A 14,845-nucleotide genomic window follows, 5' to 3' on the forward strand; every position below is an offset into this window, starting at 1 on the left:
GTATATATGTGTATGTATATATGTGTGTATATATGTGTATGTATATGTATGTATATGTGTATATATGTGTATGTATATGTGTATATGTATGTATATATATATATGTGTATATGTATGTATATATATATATGTGTATATGTATGTACATGTATATATATGTATGTGTGTGTATATATGTATGTGTGTGTGTGTATATGTTGTTCATATTTTATATTATCTACTCACCATTTTTTTATAACTAGTTTCGTCCATTTTTTAACCTCCTTTATCCTTGAGATTTTGTAAGCTCTTGTGGTCCTTGAGATTTTGTAGGATTGCTGCATTAATCTAGCACTGGCCTGTTCATCTCACTGAACGCCCGGCAGCACTAACAACCTTTCCCTTGAAATGTCAACGCACCTTGCTGTAAAGCCACAGCAGTAATACAATCACTGTTGGCAGCTGAGTGCACGATTGTCCTTTCATCAGTGTCACGTAAACATCATCCAATGCACAATATCTACCCTTTAGTTCACAATAATTAAAGGATGAAAAATAACTTAATTGGAAAAAAAAATCCAAGACGATTGTTGGATAGCTAAATTTAGGAATGCTTAGAAATAACTAAAACATTTTCTTCAATCCTAAATTACTTATTATTCGTGCTGTTACAGCAGTAGAGTAGATATTGTTGTTTATTCTTGAGCCTCCTCTACTTCCCAAAAATATTTTAATATTGCTAAAACAGTGGAACCTCCATAGTTGAAGTTGTCATAATTTCACTGAAGATTTTCCCATAGGAAAATCGTGCAAAGTTCATTTATGTGTTCTAAGCTCGAACTTGAACACTCATATCATACAGATCTATAGAGAAGGTAACCATCGTGTCAAAAAAGTAAAACCACTCACACTTTGAAAAACAGCAGTGCTGTCACTGAGTGGGATTAAAACAATTTAGTACGGATAACAATCTGTCAAAAGGAAATTTTCATAGGTATTGCTGGAATTAGTTTGTTGTGCAGTGCACGATTACTCTGTATATATGTTAGCATATGCTTATTGAAATATGTGTATTTAAACTATCTAATATCCGGATGATGGAGCACCTTGGATGGATGATTTGTGTTGCTCACATTGAACCAATCGGCTCGACCTTTCCTTATGTTGCAGTAATGTCCAGTTCTATGGTCATTTTTTACTTTGCCAACTGGTACCCTTCTGTGGATGCACCACAAAAAAGCCAGTGAATAAGATGCCACCAATGATTTGACTTGAAGTTGTTTAACTCTTGAGACATTTTCCAGATCATTTTGGTTGAACTCCAAATTGTTCAATTTTTGGGTTGTTTGACTTTGGAGCTTCCACTGTACTGCTCCTATATCTGCGTAATCTTTTGTGGATTATACTGCTAGTTGCTTTACTGTCTTTTTCTTCTCTTGGAACTGTTTGGCTTCTTACCATATATTGTTGTTTTGCAATGAGATGTGCATTTATTTATCTTCATCCGAAAAGCGTCATCTTCTTTGTGTTTTGTAGAAAGATAATACGCAAACCTGGAGGTATTGTTTTTGTCAGGCTCATACCTGTATCTTTAGGATGTCGTGTAACACGAATGTAAACTGTAAAAACATATATGAAGAATTTTAAAACTGACCATACATGCTAAATATAGAACCAAAGAAAGTTCTCTTAAACCTCTACATTAACTTTGTGTTGACAGCTACTGGCGCGTCATTTCACAGTTTGCGCATTAACTGCTAGTTAAAGCTAAGTGGGCGTCATGTTGCGCTGGCAGTCAACGGCCGTCATCACAACAGTGGTCCCTCACCCTCGCGTGTGTCTGCCTCTTGTCATCATCTCACTCCTTTGCTAACCGCTGTGTCTTTTTAGCAGCACCCTTGCCTTTTCTCCAAGTGTCATCGATATCATTTTAGGTGTCGGGAGCTCATTATTCTGTCAGCTATTTTGGTGCAGGACAGTTGGAGATGAATTGAAGAGGGTGCACCCCCCCCTGAGCACACACACACACACACACACACACACACGCACACGTGTGTTTGTGTATAAATTTGTGCTCGTATAATGACCCTTCTGTCATACAGCGGGAGAGTAGGTGACTGATCACAGTGAAGGGGCGGGGTTGTACCCTGCCACGGGACCAGACAAGCTGTTGAATCGAACAAAAATAAACCTCTCACGCATTTTATACCAAGCACACTGTGGGTAACCTAAAGTTTGCAAGGACACCTCATCACTTCAATAGCAACTTGGTGGCATTTTGTACTTCAATTGCACACTTTGTACAAATACATGAACCGCATTAAGACATTCCACTTTTTCAAAGTAGACACACACACGCTGTGGACACAATAGGATGCAGGTAGATGGCATAAAGAATGTACACTCGTTATTAATATATTGATGTCTATAACAAGATGAAAGGTTGCTGTTTTCTCAAATCGTAACCAATTTCATCAGGTTAAATACTCAATGTACTAAATCAAGCTCATAATTTACCCACCAAATTGTAGCTTTGTTTTTTTTTTTCTTTTGCTGACTAAACATTTAATTGTCTCAACGCAATGACTTTGGCTCATGCGCCACACACACACAAACGTCCAAACCGAACGCGCTCATTAAACAGTGCTGCAGTGTCATTACGACTCTGCTGAGTAAATGCCTCTTAGTTTTCTTTGTTTGATTAGAAATACATCTGAAGGCTTTTTGCAGATTCTGTGAGCACATATTCATCCCCGCTAGTTATTTAGTTAGCGATGTGATAAGCTGTTGGCATCGCACAGTTGAAGCATGCTCTCTATGTCTATGTCGGTGAATAAGAGCGGGTGTCGAGGAGGAGCTCATCTCTTGCATAAATGATGAAGGCCTAATAAATATTTCAAGTGCGCCTCTTTGCTTTCGTCTCTGTTTATTCTGAGCTCAAACTCACCTGGAGGCTGTTTGCCAAAGAATGGTTATTTTCATTTGACCTGGCAAAGAAATTTTAAATTGCAAAAGTGATTCATTAGGAGTTGTGGGGTTTTATTGCGCCTTGTTCTCTCTCATCTGTGGTTTGCGTGATCAGCAGCTGATGCACAGACGCTTTCGAGGGACAGCTAGCAGGCCGGGTAAAAGCCTGCGAAAGAACGTATTTAACAGTGAGCATGCTGTTTCGGGACACGATGGCCGAGCAAAACACAACAGAGCCTGAATGGGTTCGCACCCTCCTGCTTTGTTGTGGATGCAAAAATTGGAGGCGGTAAGGTGACCTGGTGTAATCTGTCTGACCTCCTCTGTTGCCGTTGGAAACAACTGATCGCATTTGAGTTTGGTGTGCTTTGTTGCATGTGCCAGTGGATGGGAGGTTGGGAAGGATGCATTTGCCACATTGTGTGTACGGGTATTTGTACTTTATATGCACATGCCACATTGTGTGCGTGCATGTGTTTGGCAGCGCAAGTTTAATAAGGTCTAGAGTCTGCTCTGCGCCATGGGGACTCCCAACTTTAAGAGATGGGCTTACCTCAGAATGAAACCAATCTGTTTAGCCCGCTCTTCTCCCCCGCAAACTGCTCAATTTTCTCTGTCTATAAAGTTGAATGACATTTTCCTCCGGCACCCTTATGCCATGTCAAGTACCTTCAGATGCCGCCAGTCAACTGAGAATGTCATGGAGTGTATGTGTTCAGTAAGAAGGAGACCTCTAAAGGCAGAAGCAAACACTTAGGCGTCCACATTATAGCCCTTGCGGTTAAAGCAACAGGGACTAGGAATGGGCATTTGAAGAAATGGGTAATTGTGTACATTTTATTTTAAAGGTCATAAGTTTGCAGGGCTTTCCCCTCAATTAAATGTTGTATTCAAGAATAAATGATATTCCAACAAGTGCCTGAAGCTTGGACTCCACAAGGCATCTTGAACAAAGCAAAGTAACAACTTACATGACAGCATGTTTGGGCATTGAACTAACTGGACCCAAATTAAAGCGGAAATCAACCCAAACATATTTTTTTCAGGCCCGCTACTTGAAACACGGCATTCTAATTAATATCGCGATTGTGGAATATGAGTTGAGTAGCAAAATCCACCCCTTTTTAGCCATCTCAGGGGGGCGGCCATTTTGTCACTTCTCTCAACTGAAAATGACATCACAAATGCTCAGGGCTCAGGTAATGACCAATCACGGCTCAGCCCCAGAAAACTGGTGTGCCTTCTGCTTGTTGCTGCAGAGTAGTAAATACGTCCATTGCTTGAAGACCCAGCAACTAGGCAATATAAAGTCATGGATACAAATCAAATCAACACGATCGTCAATTTCTGAAAAAATGAAAAAAATTCAAATGTTTCTATAAATAAGTTCACACCTGCTATGAGTGAGAAGCAGGGAGATGGTAAATGACATGAAAACGAGGCACTGCGATTGGTGTTCTTTCCATTCATGTGTTTGATATTTTACATGACTATATTTGTACCATAGAATACAATGAGCAAGCTAAATCTTGAACAGAACTCCACCCGGGCAAACACCAAATGGCTCGTCAGTCTGCCATCGTTGCTTGATAAGATGTTCCCTCTTTGCTGGAAGGACAGAGTAACACTTCCAGTCAGTTTACCCTCGATCGCTGTCTGTTTAGAAGTCGAGTTGCCTGCCAGCAGTATCTCAGGATTGTGTCCAAACATAATCATGATATTAGCTCGGTCCTTATTTATGTCCCTACCCCTACCAGTTATGCTTGCTCCCCCCCGTGCTGTTAGGCACACAACTCTCTCTCGCCCTTCTGCGCAACCCAATTACATATGCATCCATCCTTCCCACTCCACACATTTCCAATCTTCCCTGGTTAGCTACAACAAACATTACATTTACATATTGATTCCGTAGTTTTAGTCAATGTAAATATGCTGTCATTACTGTAAATTTGAGTTTCTGTTAGCATAAGCTCGTCCAGATCTGCTCAGATTAAGAGTGTGATTGCATAATTAATGTGCATGCTACATATTAATTCCCCATCCTTCTCTTTCTCCCAAGTCTTCCTCTCTCCTTGGGTTCTGAGCCCTGATTAAGTGCCTGCTTCGGCCCTTAAGCCTCCCATTGATATTCAGTCGCACAGACCCAGCGTTTGCTCAAAACGCTACTTAACCTCACAGCTTATTGTAAATGAAGCTTCCAAAAGTTGATTCCCTTCCGCCTCCTCCTTCACGTGAGGCATACAAAGTGTCTGCTTTTTGCGTTGTGGCTACTGCTCCAGGCCCTGGATCACCTAAATCACTGACAACGTTCTACACCTAGGCCGAACTGAATAAATTGGACTCCTTCATGTGGAAAATACTCACTTCCTACATAGACATGAATATGGTCCGAAAATCCATGCATTTTTTTTTTTTTTCTTTTCTGGGAAACCTGTGTAATTGTTGGACAAAATCTCTCGATAACAAGAAAATTGAAATTTGGAACTCGACCTGAATTAAAACATCCTTCCCTAGATAATGCTGCATGTACAGTATTTACAATCTTACTCTTATTATTTAAAACCTATTAGAATTTTTTGGTGTTGCTTTGTGAATCTGGAACGGATTATCTGCAGTTCCATTCATTCAATGGTGAAAGATGATTTGAAATTGTGTTTTAAGGCACGAGCATGGTCAAGGAACAAAATGAACTCATATGCAGCCGCGCTCAATTGGCGCCCCTGTGCATTTTGGTAAAATATTTCAAGTCAACTTTTGGCCTTGTGATTGAGGGTGTGATGACTGCTGTCGTTGGTTCATTTCATTAGAGTTGCATGGTTATCAAATCAGCTGATTGAAGGACCCCATGCTGTTACTGTGTAGGTGCAGTAGCCTGCTGTGCTGAGTGAAGCTCTGGCCAGGCTTGTTTAGACATAACCTGTGAAGTGGGAGACGAGCCCCGAGAGGAGGCGCCCATCTCCCTCTGGAGCAGCAGTATATCACTTCTGAACATGTTTTAGCTTGCCTTTTACTTGTTGCACTCTGCTTGTTTGTTAATCTTTGACCACCTCCTTTTATCTACTTCATGGCGTTATGCACAATCTTACAACCAACTTCCACAAAATCAACGGATGAGACACAGACTAAGGAAAAACCTGTGGGCAGATGGGGTGTGAAAGCAGGAGTAGACAATATGAGCGAATAAATATATCTTGATTTATTTTATTTTATTCCACTTCTCTTTTTGAGACTACTAATACTAGATAAAGTTAAATTGCACATCGATAAAGAACCTTTCATGATATAGTTGGCAATATTTATCGCCAACCCTTAGTATGAATTATTGTACACTCAACACTCGTTTATTGTCCCGGTTTTGTTGAAATCAGCTGTTGTTATATTATTTGATAAAAGAAGTACTTTTGTTTCCATGCGGAAATAAGCAAGCTCACTGTGTTCATAGCTAATTAATTGTAATCCCCCTAGATAATACCCATCTATTAGGTGGCGATGTGCATTTCGTTACACTGCTCAACTCGTGTTTACAGGTACGCAAATCATGACGCTTGTTGCGCATGCCTACCTGCGTGCCAGTTATGTGCACCCCTGTATATAGATGAATACGTGTGTGTGTGTGTGTGTGTGTGTGTGTATTATTACATACATACATACATACAAAATTGCTTCCTCGTCTAAGAAACATTCACAGTCGGATGATGCCGTGCATGTTAGACGTGCTAGCCGCAACATAGCCACCGATTTCATGTAGCAATGTCGGCACACAACTTTCAGACTTATCCATGCACCTTTCCCCATCGGCGATGGGGAACAGGAAAGCCAGAATGATGTTCCGCAGTGTACGCGGGGAACTTCGAGCTCTGGCTCTTTTCTGGCTCTCTTTGTGGCGCCACTCTCCTATCCCGCGAGCAACAGTCAATACTAGCGTCTGTGCGTAAGCTCGCGTTAATAAGTGGACCGAACCGAACATGCCATACCAAAACGTATTAATACACCCACGTGTACTGTTACACCCCTAATATATATATATATATATATATATATATATATATATATATATAGATAGATAGATAGATAGATAGATAGATAGATAATTAGATAGAGAAACAGATACATAATTAATCATCTAATTGAGGGATGCTGCAATGGTCTTTGAAAGCGCATACAGCACACACAATTGTCAGTATCCCGCTTGATTACTGATTGTATGATTGCTTGATTACTTTTTTCTGCATCACTCTTCTATGTGCATTTAATTTCCTCTATTCAATCCCAAAGTGTTCCTGTCACCATTTGTCTCTCTGGTCTCGCTCTTTGTCAAGTTCTCTCCCAGACTCGCTAAACCAGAACTTCCTGCTGGTCATCAGTCACCAAGAGGCCCAGAGGGACTACAGCCTCAATTTTCCAGGCTCTAGAACCATACAAGAGGTAAGTGGAAACAAGGCACACACACACACACACACACACACACACACACACACACACACACACACACACACACACACAGGCACATCCACGCCTACACGCAGTGGGATCAGTAGGTCCTATAAATATGCACCATTGCATGCATGGACTCTTGCATATGTAATATTCTGGTGCTCTGGTTTCCCATCACGCAGCCTTCGGTCCATTTGCTGAACATTGCTAGTCTATCTCAACCATCGATTCATTATTCATCACAAATGATCACATTTCTAAGCACATAATTACTCTCGCAGCTGGGGCCTGGTACAACCCCTCGTTCTCCCCCACCCTCCCAGTAAAGTGACTTTTACTCTCAAAAGTCTTAGCACTCGAGGAGGATTGAAGGTTGTTTGATTTGGACATTCCAGCTAACGCACGCACGCAGGCACACAAGCACAACAAGCACTTCTGTCGTAGCATAAAATGATTTATTGTTAAAACACAGTTGCAGTAGAATGTGAAGTTATTTTTTATTTATTCCTGACTTTGTTCTTGTTCATGATGGCCAATTAGTGTAATTTAAAAAAAGAAAAACACTTTACACCTCCTTTGGAATGATACTTTGCTTTTTGTTAAAAAAAGCTTATTTTTCACTGAATACTTTGTAATATCGTTATCATATTACTATCGAGAGATCTGGTTGGCAAGAATATCGCCCAGCCTAACAGGTGAGAACAGTGTAATACTGGATTAACGTATTTAGCTCTCTCTCTTCCCATTTGATAAGTTCTTTTTCAACTAATTATTCACTCTCCGGCCGCAATGTGAAGTTACTGCTTGCTCACTGCTGCCACTTCAGGGCCTTGCGCCTCTGTAAGTGTGAAGATCATACTGATAATAATCAGGCTGCGAGCAGGGTTTGTAATGGTGCTAATTGATCAGATTAGTATAACCAGCATCTGAGCTGGAAGGAGGCAGCTTGCCTCCCTGGTTTCCTGGCTCTCTCCTTGTTTGCACTGTCCTATTCCTCCTTCTCTGTCATCTTCTTCTCTTCTTCTCAGCCAGATGGTTTTGATGAGCACCCACTGTGAACCTTAAGTGTTTCTACTGGGATTACAATCACTGGGGAGGGTTCCCCGTGGAGTGGGAGGGGGAAAACCATGGTCCCAGAAAGTAGGCTAAGGACCGTCGGCATGGTGGGGGTGCTGTAAGAAGCCGTAGGGAACCGTGCAGGGACAATGTGGGCTTTAACGGGCCTCCATGTTGTGGTCTTTTCCTTACGCATGCTTGTCTTTAAGCATCTCGGGGACCCCTGGAGAGAAAATGAGGCCCAGAACTTTAACCTGAATAAATCTGGATTCTGCTCACCCCATGTTGACCGTGGCTTTTATAGATTTACTTTTTAGCTCAGGATTTTTTTTTTTTGTGTTACCATAATGATTAATTGAATGATGTTATCTCACTATGTAGGGACTGACTGACGAGGTCCATTCGCAAGTTATTAGGCGCACCGTATTAATAGACGCAATATTAATGAACGAATTTATTAAAAACAAAAAAAAGGAATCATACGTAAGACGCACCGGGTTAAAAGGTGCATTGTTTTTGTGAAGCATTGTATGTTTAAACAGTTTATTTTAATTGTCCCGTATGTTTATTTGATCGATTCAGTGCTATTATGCTAGGTTCAGACTGGTTAGCCCCACGTGTCTCTCGGGGTGGAACACAAAATGTTTTGAACTGGAAAATCTTTTTTTAATTTGAAAGATGCAAGTGTACCTACTCGAATGGAATTGTTTCACTTTGAAATATGTTGAAATGCATATCGAATTGCCTTTTATTGGAGAGATATATCTTATAAATAGATATAGAAATAAATGGCACATTCACATTACTGACAAGTTCATTCCAATGTAAAATGACAACAAAAAAGTCATTACATCATACTCTCTCAAACGGAGCCATACGACATTGTATTGTAATCCCACTGAGTTGAACCGAATCAAATCGTTTCACTTTCAAAATCGAACTCTCCTAGAATCGTTTCGTACCCCACATATCGAATCGACTTTTGTGGATAGATGCACAAGTGTCTCGCTTGCTTTTATTTGCCGTGAAACTACGCGGGGGTTTCTTCGAGAAGAGGATGGGCTCCTCTGACAGACGAAAAAAAAAAAAAAGAATTGAACATTGCTAGTCAATCCGGTGACTAATCGTTGTGTTATTACCTTGGCTAATGCTAAATGCTAACTTGGTTGACAGTTCAACAGCTGTAAACAAGTCAATGCACTCATCATCATCCAACCTTTTTTGCTCAGTCCCGGCAGTTATTGGAAGCCTGCTTTGTTGTTTACCTCACACCTTACGACGAACTGAAAAGCCAACATTCATCCATTCATAGGGTGCACTGCATTGCAAGGTGATTTGCGAGAAAAGGATTAAAGGAATTTAAGTGCGCCTTATGGTCCCAAAAATACGGTACTACATGTGTGAATTAAATTTGAAATGCTTGGAGAAGACGCTTATTTGGGTTGTTAAATGAAAATGCTAACATAAGAATTAAAGACTGGCAAAATAATCAAATACAGTCATTGTTGAACTGATTGTTGATCCATTGCGTCTTAACTAGCTGAGGCAAAATGGAATTCACTACTATACTGTAACTAGCAGGTGCAGTTGATTCAGTCTCATTTAGTTAACTCTCTAAAGAGAAACATAAGATAGCTGTGGGATGTCATGCAATAATCTATGATGGTCAAAACGACTTTGGCATTGTAAAAGGATTCCAGAACATTCAGAAAGATTTTTTCTCTCACCACATCATAAAAAAAAAAAAAAAAAAAGATTAGTCCACTCATTTTTTTGTAAAAAATAAATAAATAATTCAAGCAATGTGATCAAATGGCCATCCAGGATCCATCAATCAATTTTCTCTTACGCTTATGCTGTAAACTCATTCACTACCAGACATTTTCAGACCCTCTTTTATACTAACGTTTGGAAAAAATGTGAAAAAAAAATATTAAATCCATTTCTGGGATTGAATGACTGGACTGTGAAAAGACAAGTAAATTCGTCAATGGCAGTGAATGAGTTGAGGGTTGCCAACTGGAGCTTGTCCCAGCCGACTTTGAGCAAAGGTTGGACTACCTTTCTACCGCTACTGGTCGCTAGTCAGTCACCGGAGACATGTAAAAACGAACAACCATTCACAATCACGTTCACAATCATTACTGAGTGGGAACGGAACCCACTCTGCCTGCACAGAAGTCAGGCGAGTGAACCACCACACCATCAGTGACTCGGCCGTCCAGGGTGTGGAGTGTATTTGTGCTACTACTAGGGCTTGAGAGTGCAACAAAGAAGTAACACCATATTCAACCAGTCTGGCTCCCCTTTCTGTTCATACTGTGTCTAGTCACAGACATATGGACTCCACTACAGAGCACCCTTCTCTTGCTGCTCACTCTTTTGTCCCACTGAAAACTAGCTGATGGTCCTGCTTGTGCATATCAATAGGGACAGTCCTGTCTTCTTGTTTGTCTTTGCACAAGGCTGTGGCTTTGCCTTGTGGCTCTGAGGGATCTGCCCTTGCCCCTCCTTTTCTGTGCCTTCATTCCCCATGTGTCTCCCAGTGTCCCGTCTCTAACTTCTTTCTTCTCTGTGTCCAGAGCACAGGGCTGGGTACACTCTGATTGGCATTACTAGACAAGAGTGTGGGGGTAAGTAGCTGGCTAGCATGTGAGCTAAGCTGTAGAGCAAATGTTTGCCAGGGAAGTAGCGGGTAGAATAGAGATGGCTGCCGGGCTCCGAGTTGTCCGTGACCAGACCCGTTGTCCTGGGGATTTCCCTCCTCTGCTGCCCCCCGGGGTTGGGCCTGGGGCCCATCCGTGTTTCGCAGCTGGGAGTCATATAGGAACCAAAAGATGACAAGTCTACTGAGCTGAGAAAAGGAAGGGTGGCTAAAATAAAGGAATGAAAGACATCTGGTGCCTTGGGGAGGTGAAGAAAGGGAGCGCGAGGGAGAAAGCTTGTGACTGTTTAATGGAAACTCTTTGATTCGCTTCCAGGCGGGGATTACAGGCAATTGGCATTTACAATGATCGGATCATTAATTTTGCTGTGAGAAGCATTGCCTTGTCGCTCAGCACCAAAGCCAGGCAGGCCAGTGTTCTTAATGACTTTCCCAAACACCCCTATCGGAACGCCACAATTTGAAATGGTGTTTCCCTTAAATACATTTGCACCTTTAGCTCCTGTATTTTCAACTCCATCGTTGTTATTATTTAGAATCATGAGCTTCAACTGTCCTTCAATATTTGGCATCATGCCTTGCTCACAATGTCAAGGATTGTTTTTTTTTTGTTTTTTTTCTTGGGGACAAATGTCAAAAGTAATAATTCTATTTTGACCGTTATGTCACCAAGGGGGAAAAAAAATCATTTTCTTAAATCTTCACCGGTTAGATTACCGTTATGGAAGACAGGGGGCAGTATTAGACAGTATTGCTGCTGTATTGTTTTGGGCAGTGCTAGACGCTGGCTAAATGCTGTGTTAAAGCTCAGTGAGGTACTGCTACATATGTTAAATACTTGGAGATGTGACAAGTGGAGTGCAGCATGCTGTGTAGTCTTACGTTCCATAACGTTGTGACTTTGAGTGTATTGCAGGTGAGTTTATGCAGGTGGGACGGTCCATTGCGTTGCCGCGTTCTCCTTCCACAAAGGGAGCAGCTTGTCCTCTACTTTCAATTTCTGTCTCCACTCTCCTCTGTCCCCACCTCTCACCTTCACTCTGTCTGTGGTGGGCATTTGTTGTTTCTCTCAGGCTGCTTTAACCTCTGACAGCAGCCTCTTCATTACTAGTGTTTATGCCTCTCCTTTCCTCCCTTTACCCCTCTTCTCATCGAGTGGCTCGGCGGTCAGGCAAATCCCTGTAGTGCGGCTGGTCAAACATAGATATTACACTCTGTAATAACACTGGCCACCCGCTCTGACCCCGAGCCCTCCATCCTGCCTATGACTTCTCTTCATGAGGGTCGGCTCTGAGCAGTATGGTGAGAGGGCTTTACAATTGATAGACAAAGGGTGGATTTTGCCACTCATTTATTATTTTTGTTTTATTTTTAAGGCCTGCTGTAATTCTCTACGGTGCCAGGCCCAATGAAAAAATACGCCAGTCACAACATAGGCATTATGAAAAAAAGCTGCCTTTTGTTAATGCTAATTTTTGACTGACGCTCTCAGATTTATTATTGTGTAACTTTTAGCTCTCAGCATTGAAGCAGTGTAGTTGTACAACACTGCAAAGTACAGTGAAAAATAATTGAAAATAAATAATTTTCTCTCTTTGTAATGATTTCAAAAAAATGGAGATATTGGGTTGGATTTCATTAGACTGCGCAAGTGGTCTTAATATTGTTGCTATCTGATGTGTGTCTCCTAGCCTAGGACAAACGTTGCCCCTGTAGTCTTCACAACCCAGTGTTTCAGCCTTGTGCTCGACATTGACATTGACGTTGTGTTTGTAGCATTCTTTAAGTTTCCACTTCCATGACCAGCAGCCCTTCATGTGCTCGGGGATCCATCTCTCCTCAGTACTTTTTACAAAGACGGGATTTGACCCATGGGCTCTGCCCTACAATGGGCAGTTTTCTCAGCATCAGTGTCCAGCCCCGCGGGCCTGAAAACTGTGGATCTCGCTTAAGCAAATGTTGTAGAATCCACGGCCGCCAGTGCTCAGACGCCGGTGGGCTTTGATCACCTTTCGGCTGGCGCACATCAGGCTGGCGTTAGGCCTTTAAACCAACAATGCGCTGGACGGTACAGCGCGGCACCCCTTGGGCCAGGCGCTGCTGGCTGCTAACTGTTTAAAAGCATGGCATGTTATTAATTGATGCAGATACAGCATCCGCGCGTGAATGGGGGGAGAGAAATACTGTTCATTTCAGAACGTGGGGCTGTTGATACTGGGCATTAGCTATGGCATCTGAGGAATGCTAAAAACACTACCCCCCCTTTTTTCTTTTTTTTTTCCTTGTTGGTGTGGCTTCATCCTTTGGCTGTTTTCCTTCATTCTCTGCCTTTTTTCTTCTTTTCCTGCACCCTAACTACAGGATTCATTGATGCAGGCCTTCTTAGTATTCACTATTTAATTACTCTTAAAACATTTAATGTTGCAGATTTTACTATTACTAACCATTTGTGTCAATGCAGTTGTCATTAGCTACGCTGTATGTGGGCTCCTAATATACAGTGATAGCTATTGTTTGTGTTCGCAGGTGAAGAGGAACGTGTCAGACTTAACCAACATCCCAGTACGGCATCAACAGTGGGAAGGATGGCCAGCATCAGCATCTGATGACTCTGTAAGAAGCCACTGAAATTGACTTTTTGGACAACACATTGCGTTATTTGTCTCTTTCGTGTAGTGGTTGGATTGTGCGCTTCTTACATCTTGGGGTAGAGCCACCTATTGCTTTGATTTGCTTTTAACTGCGAATGGCTTCATGTGGTCAGAGATTTTATATGTGAAGGGTCATTTATGCGTAGACATTCTATTATAAACATTTAATCCTTAACGATTCCCTCATTTTAACATACACAGTATTTGCCTGTAGGGCATGCTCTCTCGTGCTTGAATCCAAGACTGTGGTCTTAAATCCTATTAAGATTACAATCCATGGTTTACCGCAATGGCATCCTAATACTTGCAAAATTCATCGTAACTGTGCCATGCCAAAGCCATCTGTCAGAAGCTAATTAAGATGTCACAGACCGCTCCCATCATGTGCCCTTTTTCTGTGGACATTATAGCTCACATCATTGAGTCCCACTGACCTCACTCATCCCGAGGTCGTCCATCCCGGCTATTCTTCCTCCACACAGTCAAGCTGATCAGAAGTAGAACTTCGAGGAACCTCTGACCTCTTTTGTCTCACACGGTCTTTGACAGCGTATGTGTTCCCATGCTAATTGTAAGGGATGGTTTATCATGCTACACTGTGGAGCCGTTGTGCATATATTCTTAGGTACACCCTGAGCTAACGTTTTCCTTTTAGAGCTATGTGATTGTTGTTTAGTTTGAAGAATCGGTATTGGCTTCTTCCATTTTTTTTTTTTTTTTTTTTTTACTTGGAGCTGCATTTACAAGGGCAACTTATCTACGGTTTCAGTTTTGATTTAAGTTGTTCTTTAAAATTTATGTAGCTATACTGTACTGTGCAAAGATTTTAGGCAAGGTTGCTGGCTTTATTATTCTAATGACCCCTTATTTTTTAATCTCCCAAAAGTAATAATACATTTTAAAGAAAATAAAATGAATAAATGAAATTTAGGCATTCCTTTACACTTACAGTTCAACAGCATTATTTTTAAAAAGAAAAATTATGAAACAGGCCCGGACAAAAAACCTTTAACTTAATATTTTGTTGTGCAACCTTTTGAGGCAATCACTGCAATCAAATTATTTTTGTAGCTTTTAGTGAGACTGCCGCACC

At 41.4% G+C, this 14,845-nt stretch overlaps 1 protein-coding gene across 1 annotated transcript in view; it reads left to right on the forward strand.

Moving 5' to 3' along the window:
* The window catches only part of faf1 (Fas (TNFRSF6) associated factor 1), a 58,255-nt gene that overhangs the window by 7,398 nt on the left and 36,012 nt on the right, over positions 1-14,845 (forward strand). The window contains exons 7-8 of the mRNA XM_086048060.1: positions 7,266-7,371; positions 13,628-13,714. Coding sequence (XP_085904186.1) covers positions 7,266-7,371; positions 13,628-13,714 — 193 coding nt within the window. The remainder of the gene's footprint in view (positions 1-7,265; positions 7,372-13,627; positions 13,715-14,845) is intronic.

Source organism: Filicampus tigris, chromosome 12, assembly GCF_054856515.1.
Source record: "Filicampus tigris isolate MCC_2025a chromosome 12, RoL_Ftig_1.0, whole genome shotgun sequence".
NCBI lineage: Eukaryota > Metazoa > Chordata > Actinopteri > Syngnathiformes > Syngnathidae > Filicampus > Filicampus tigris.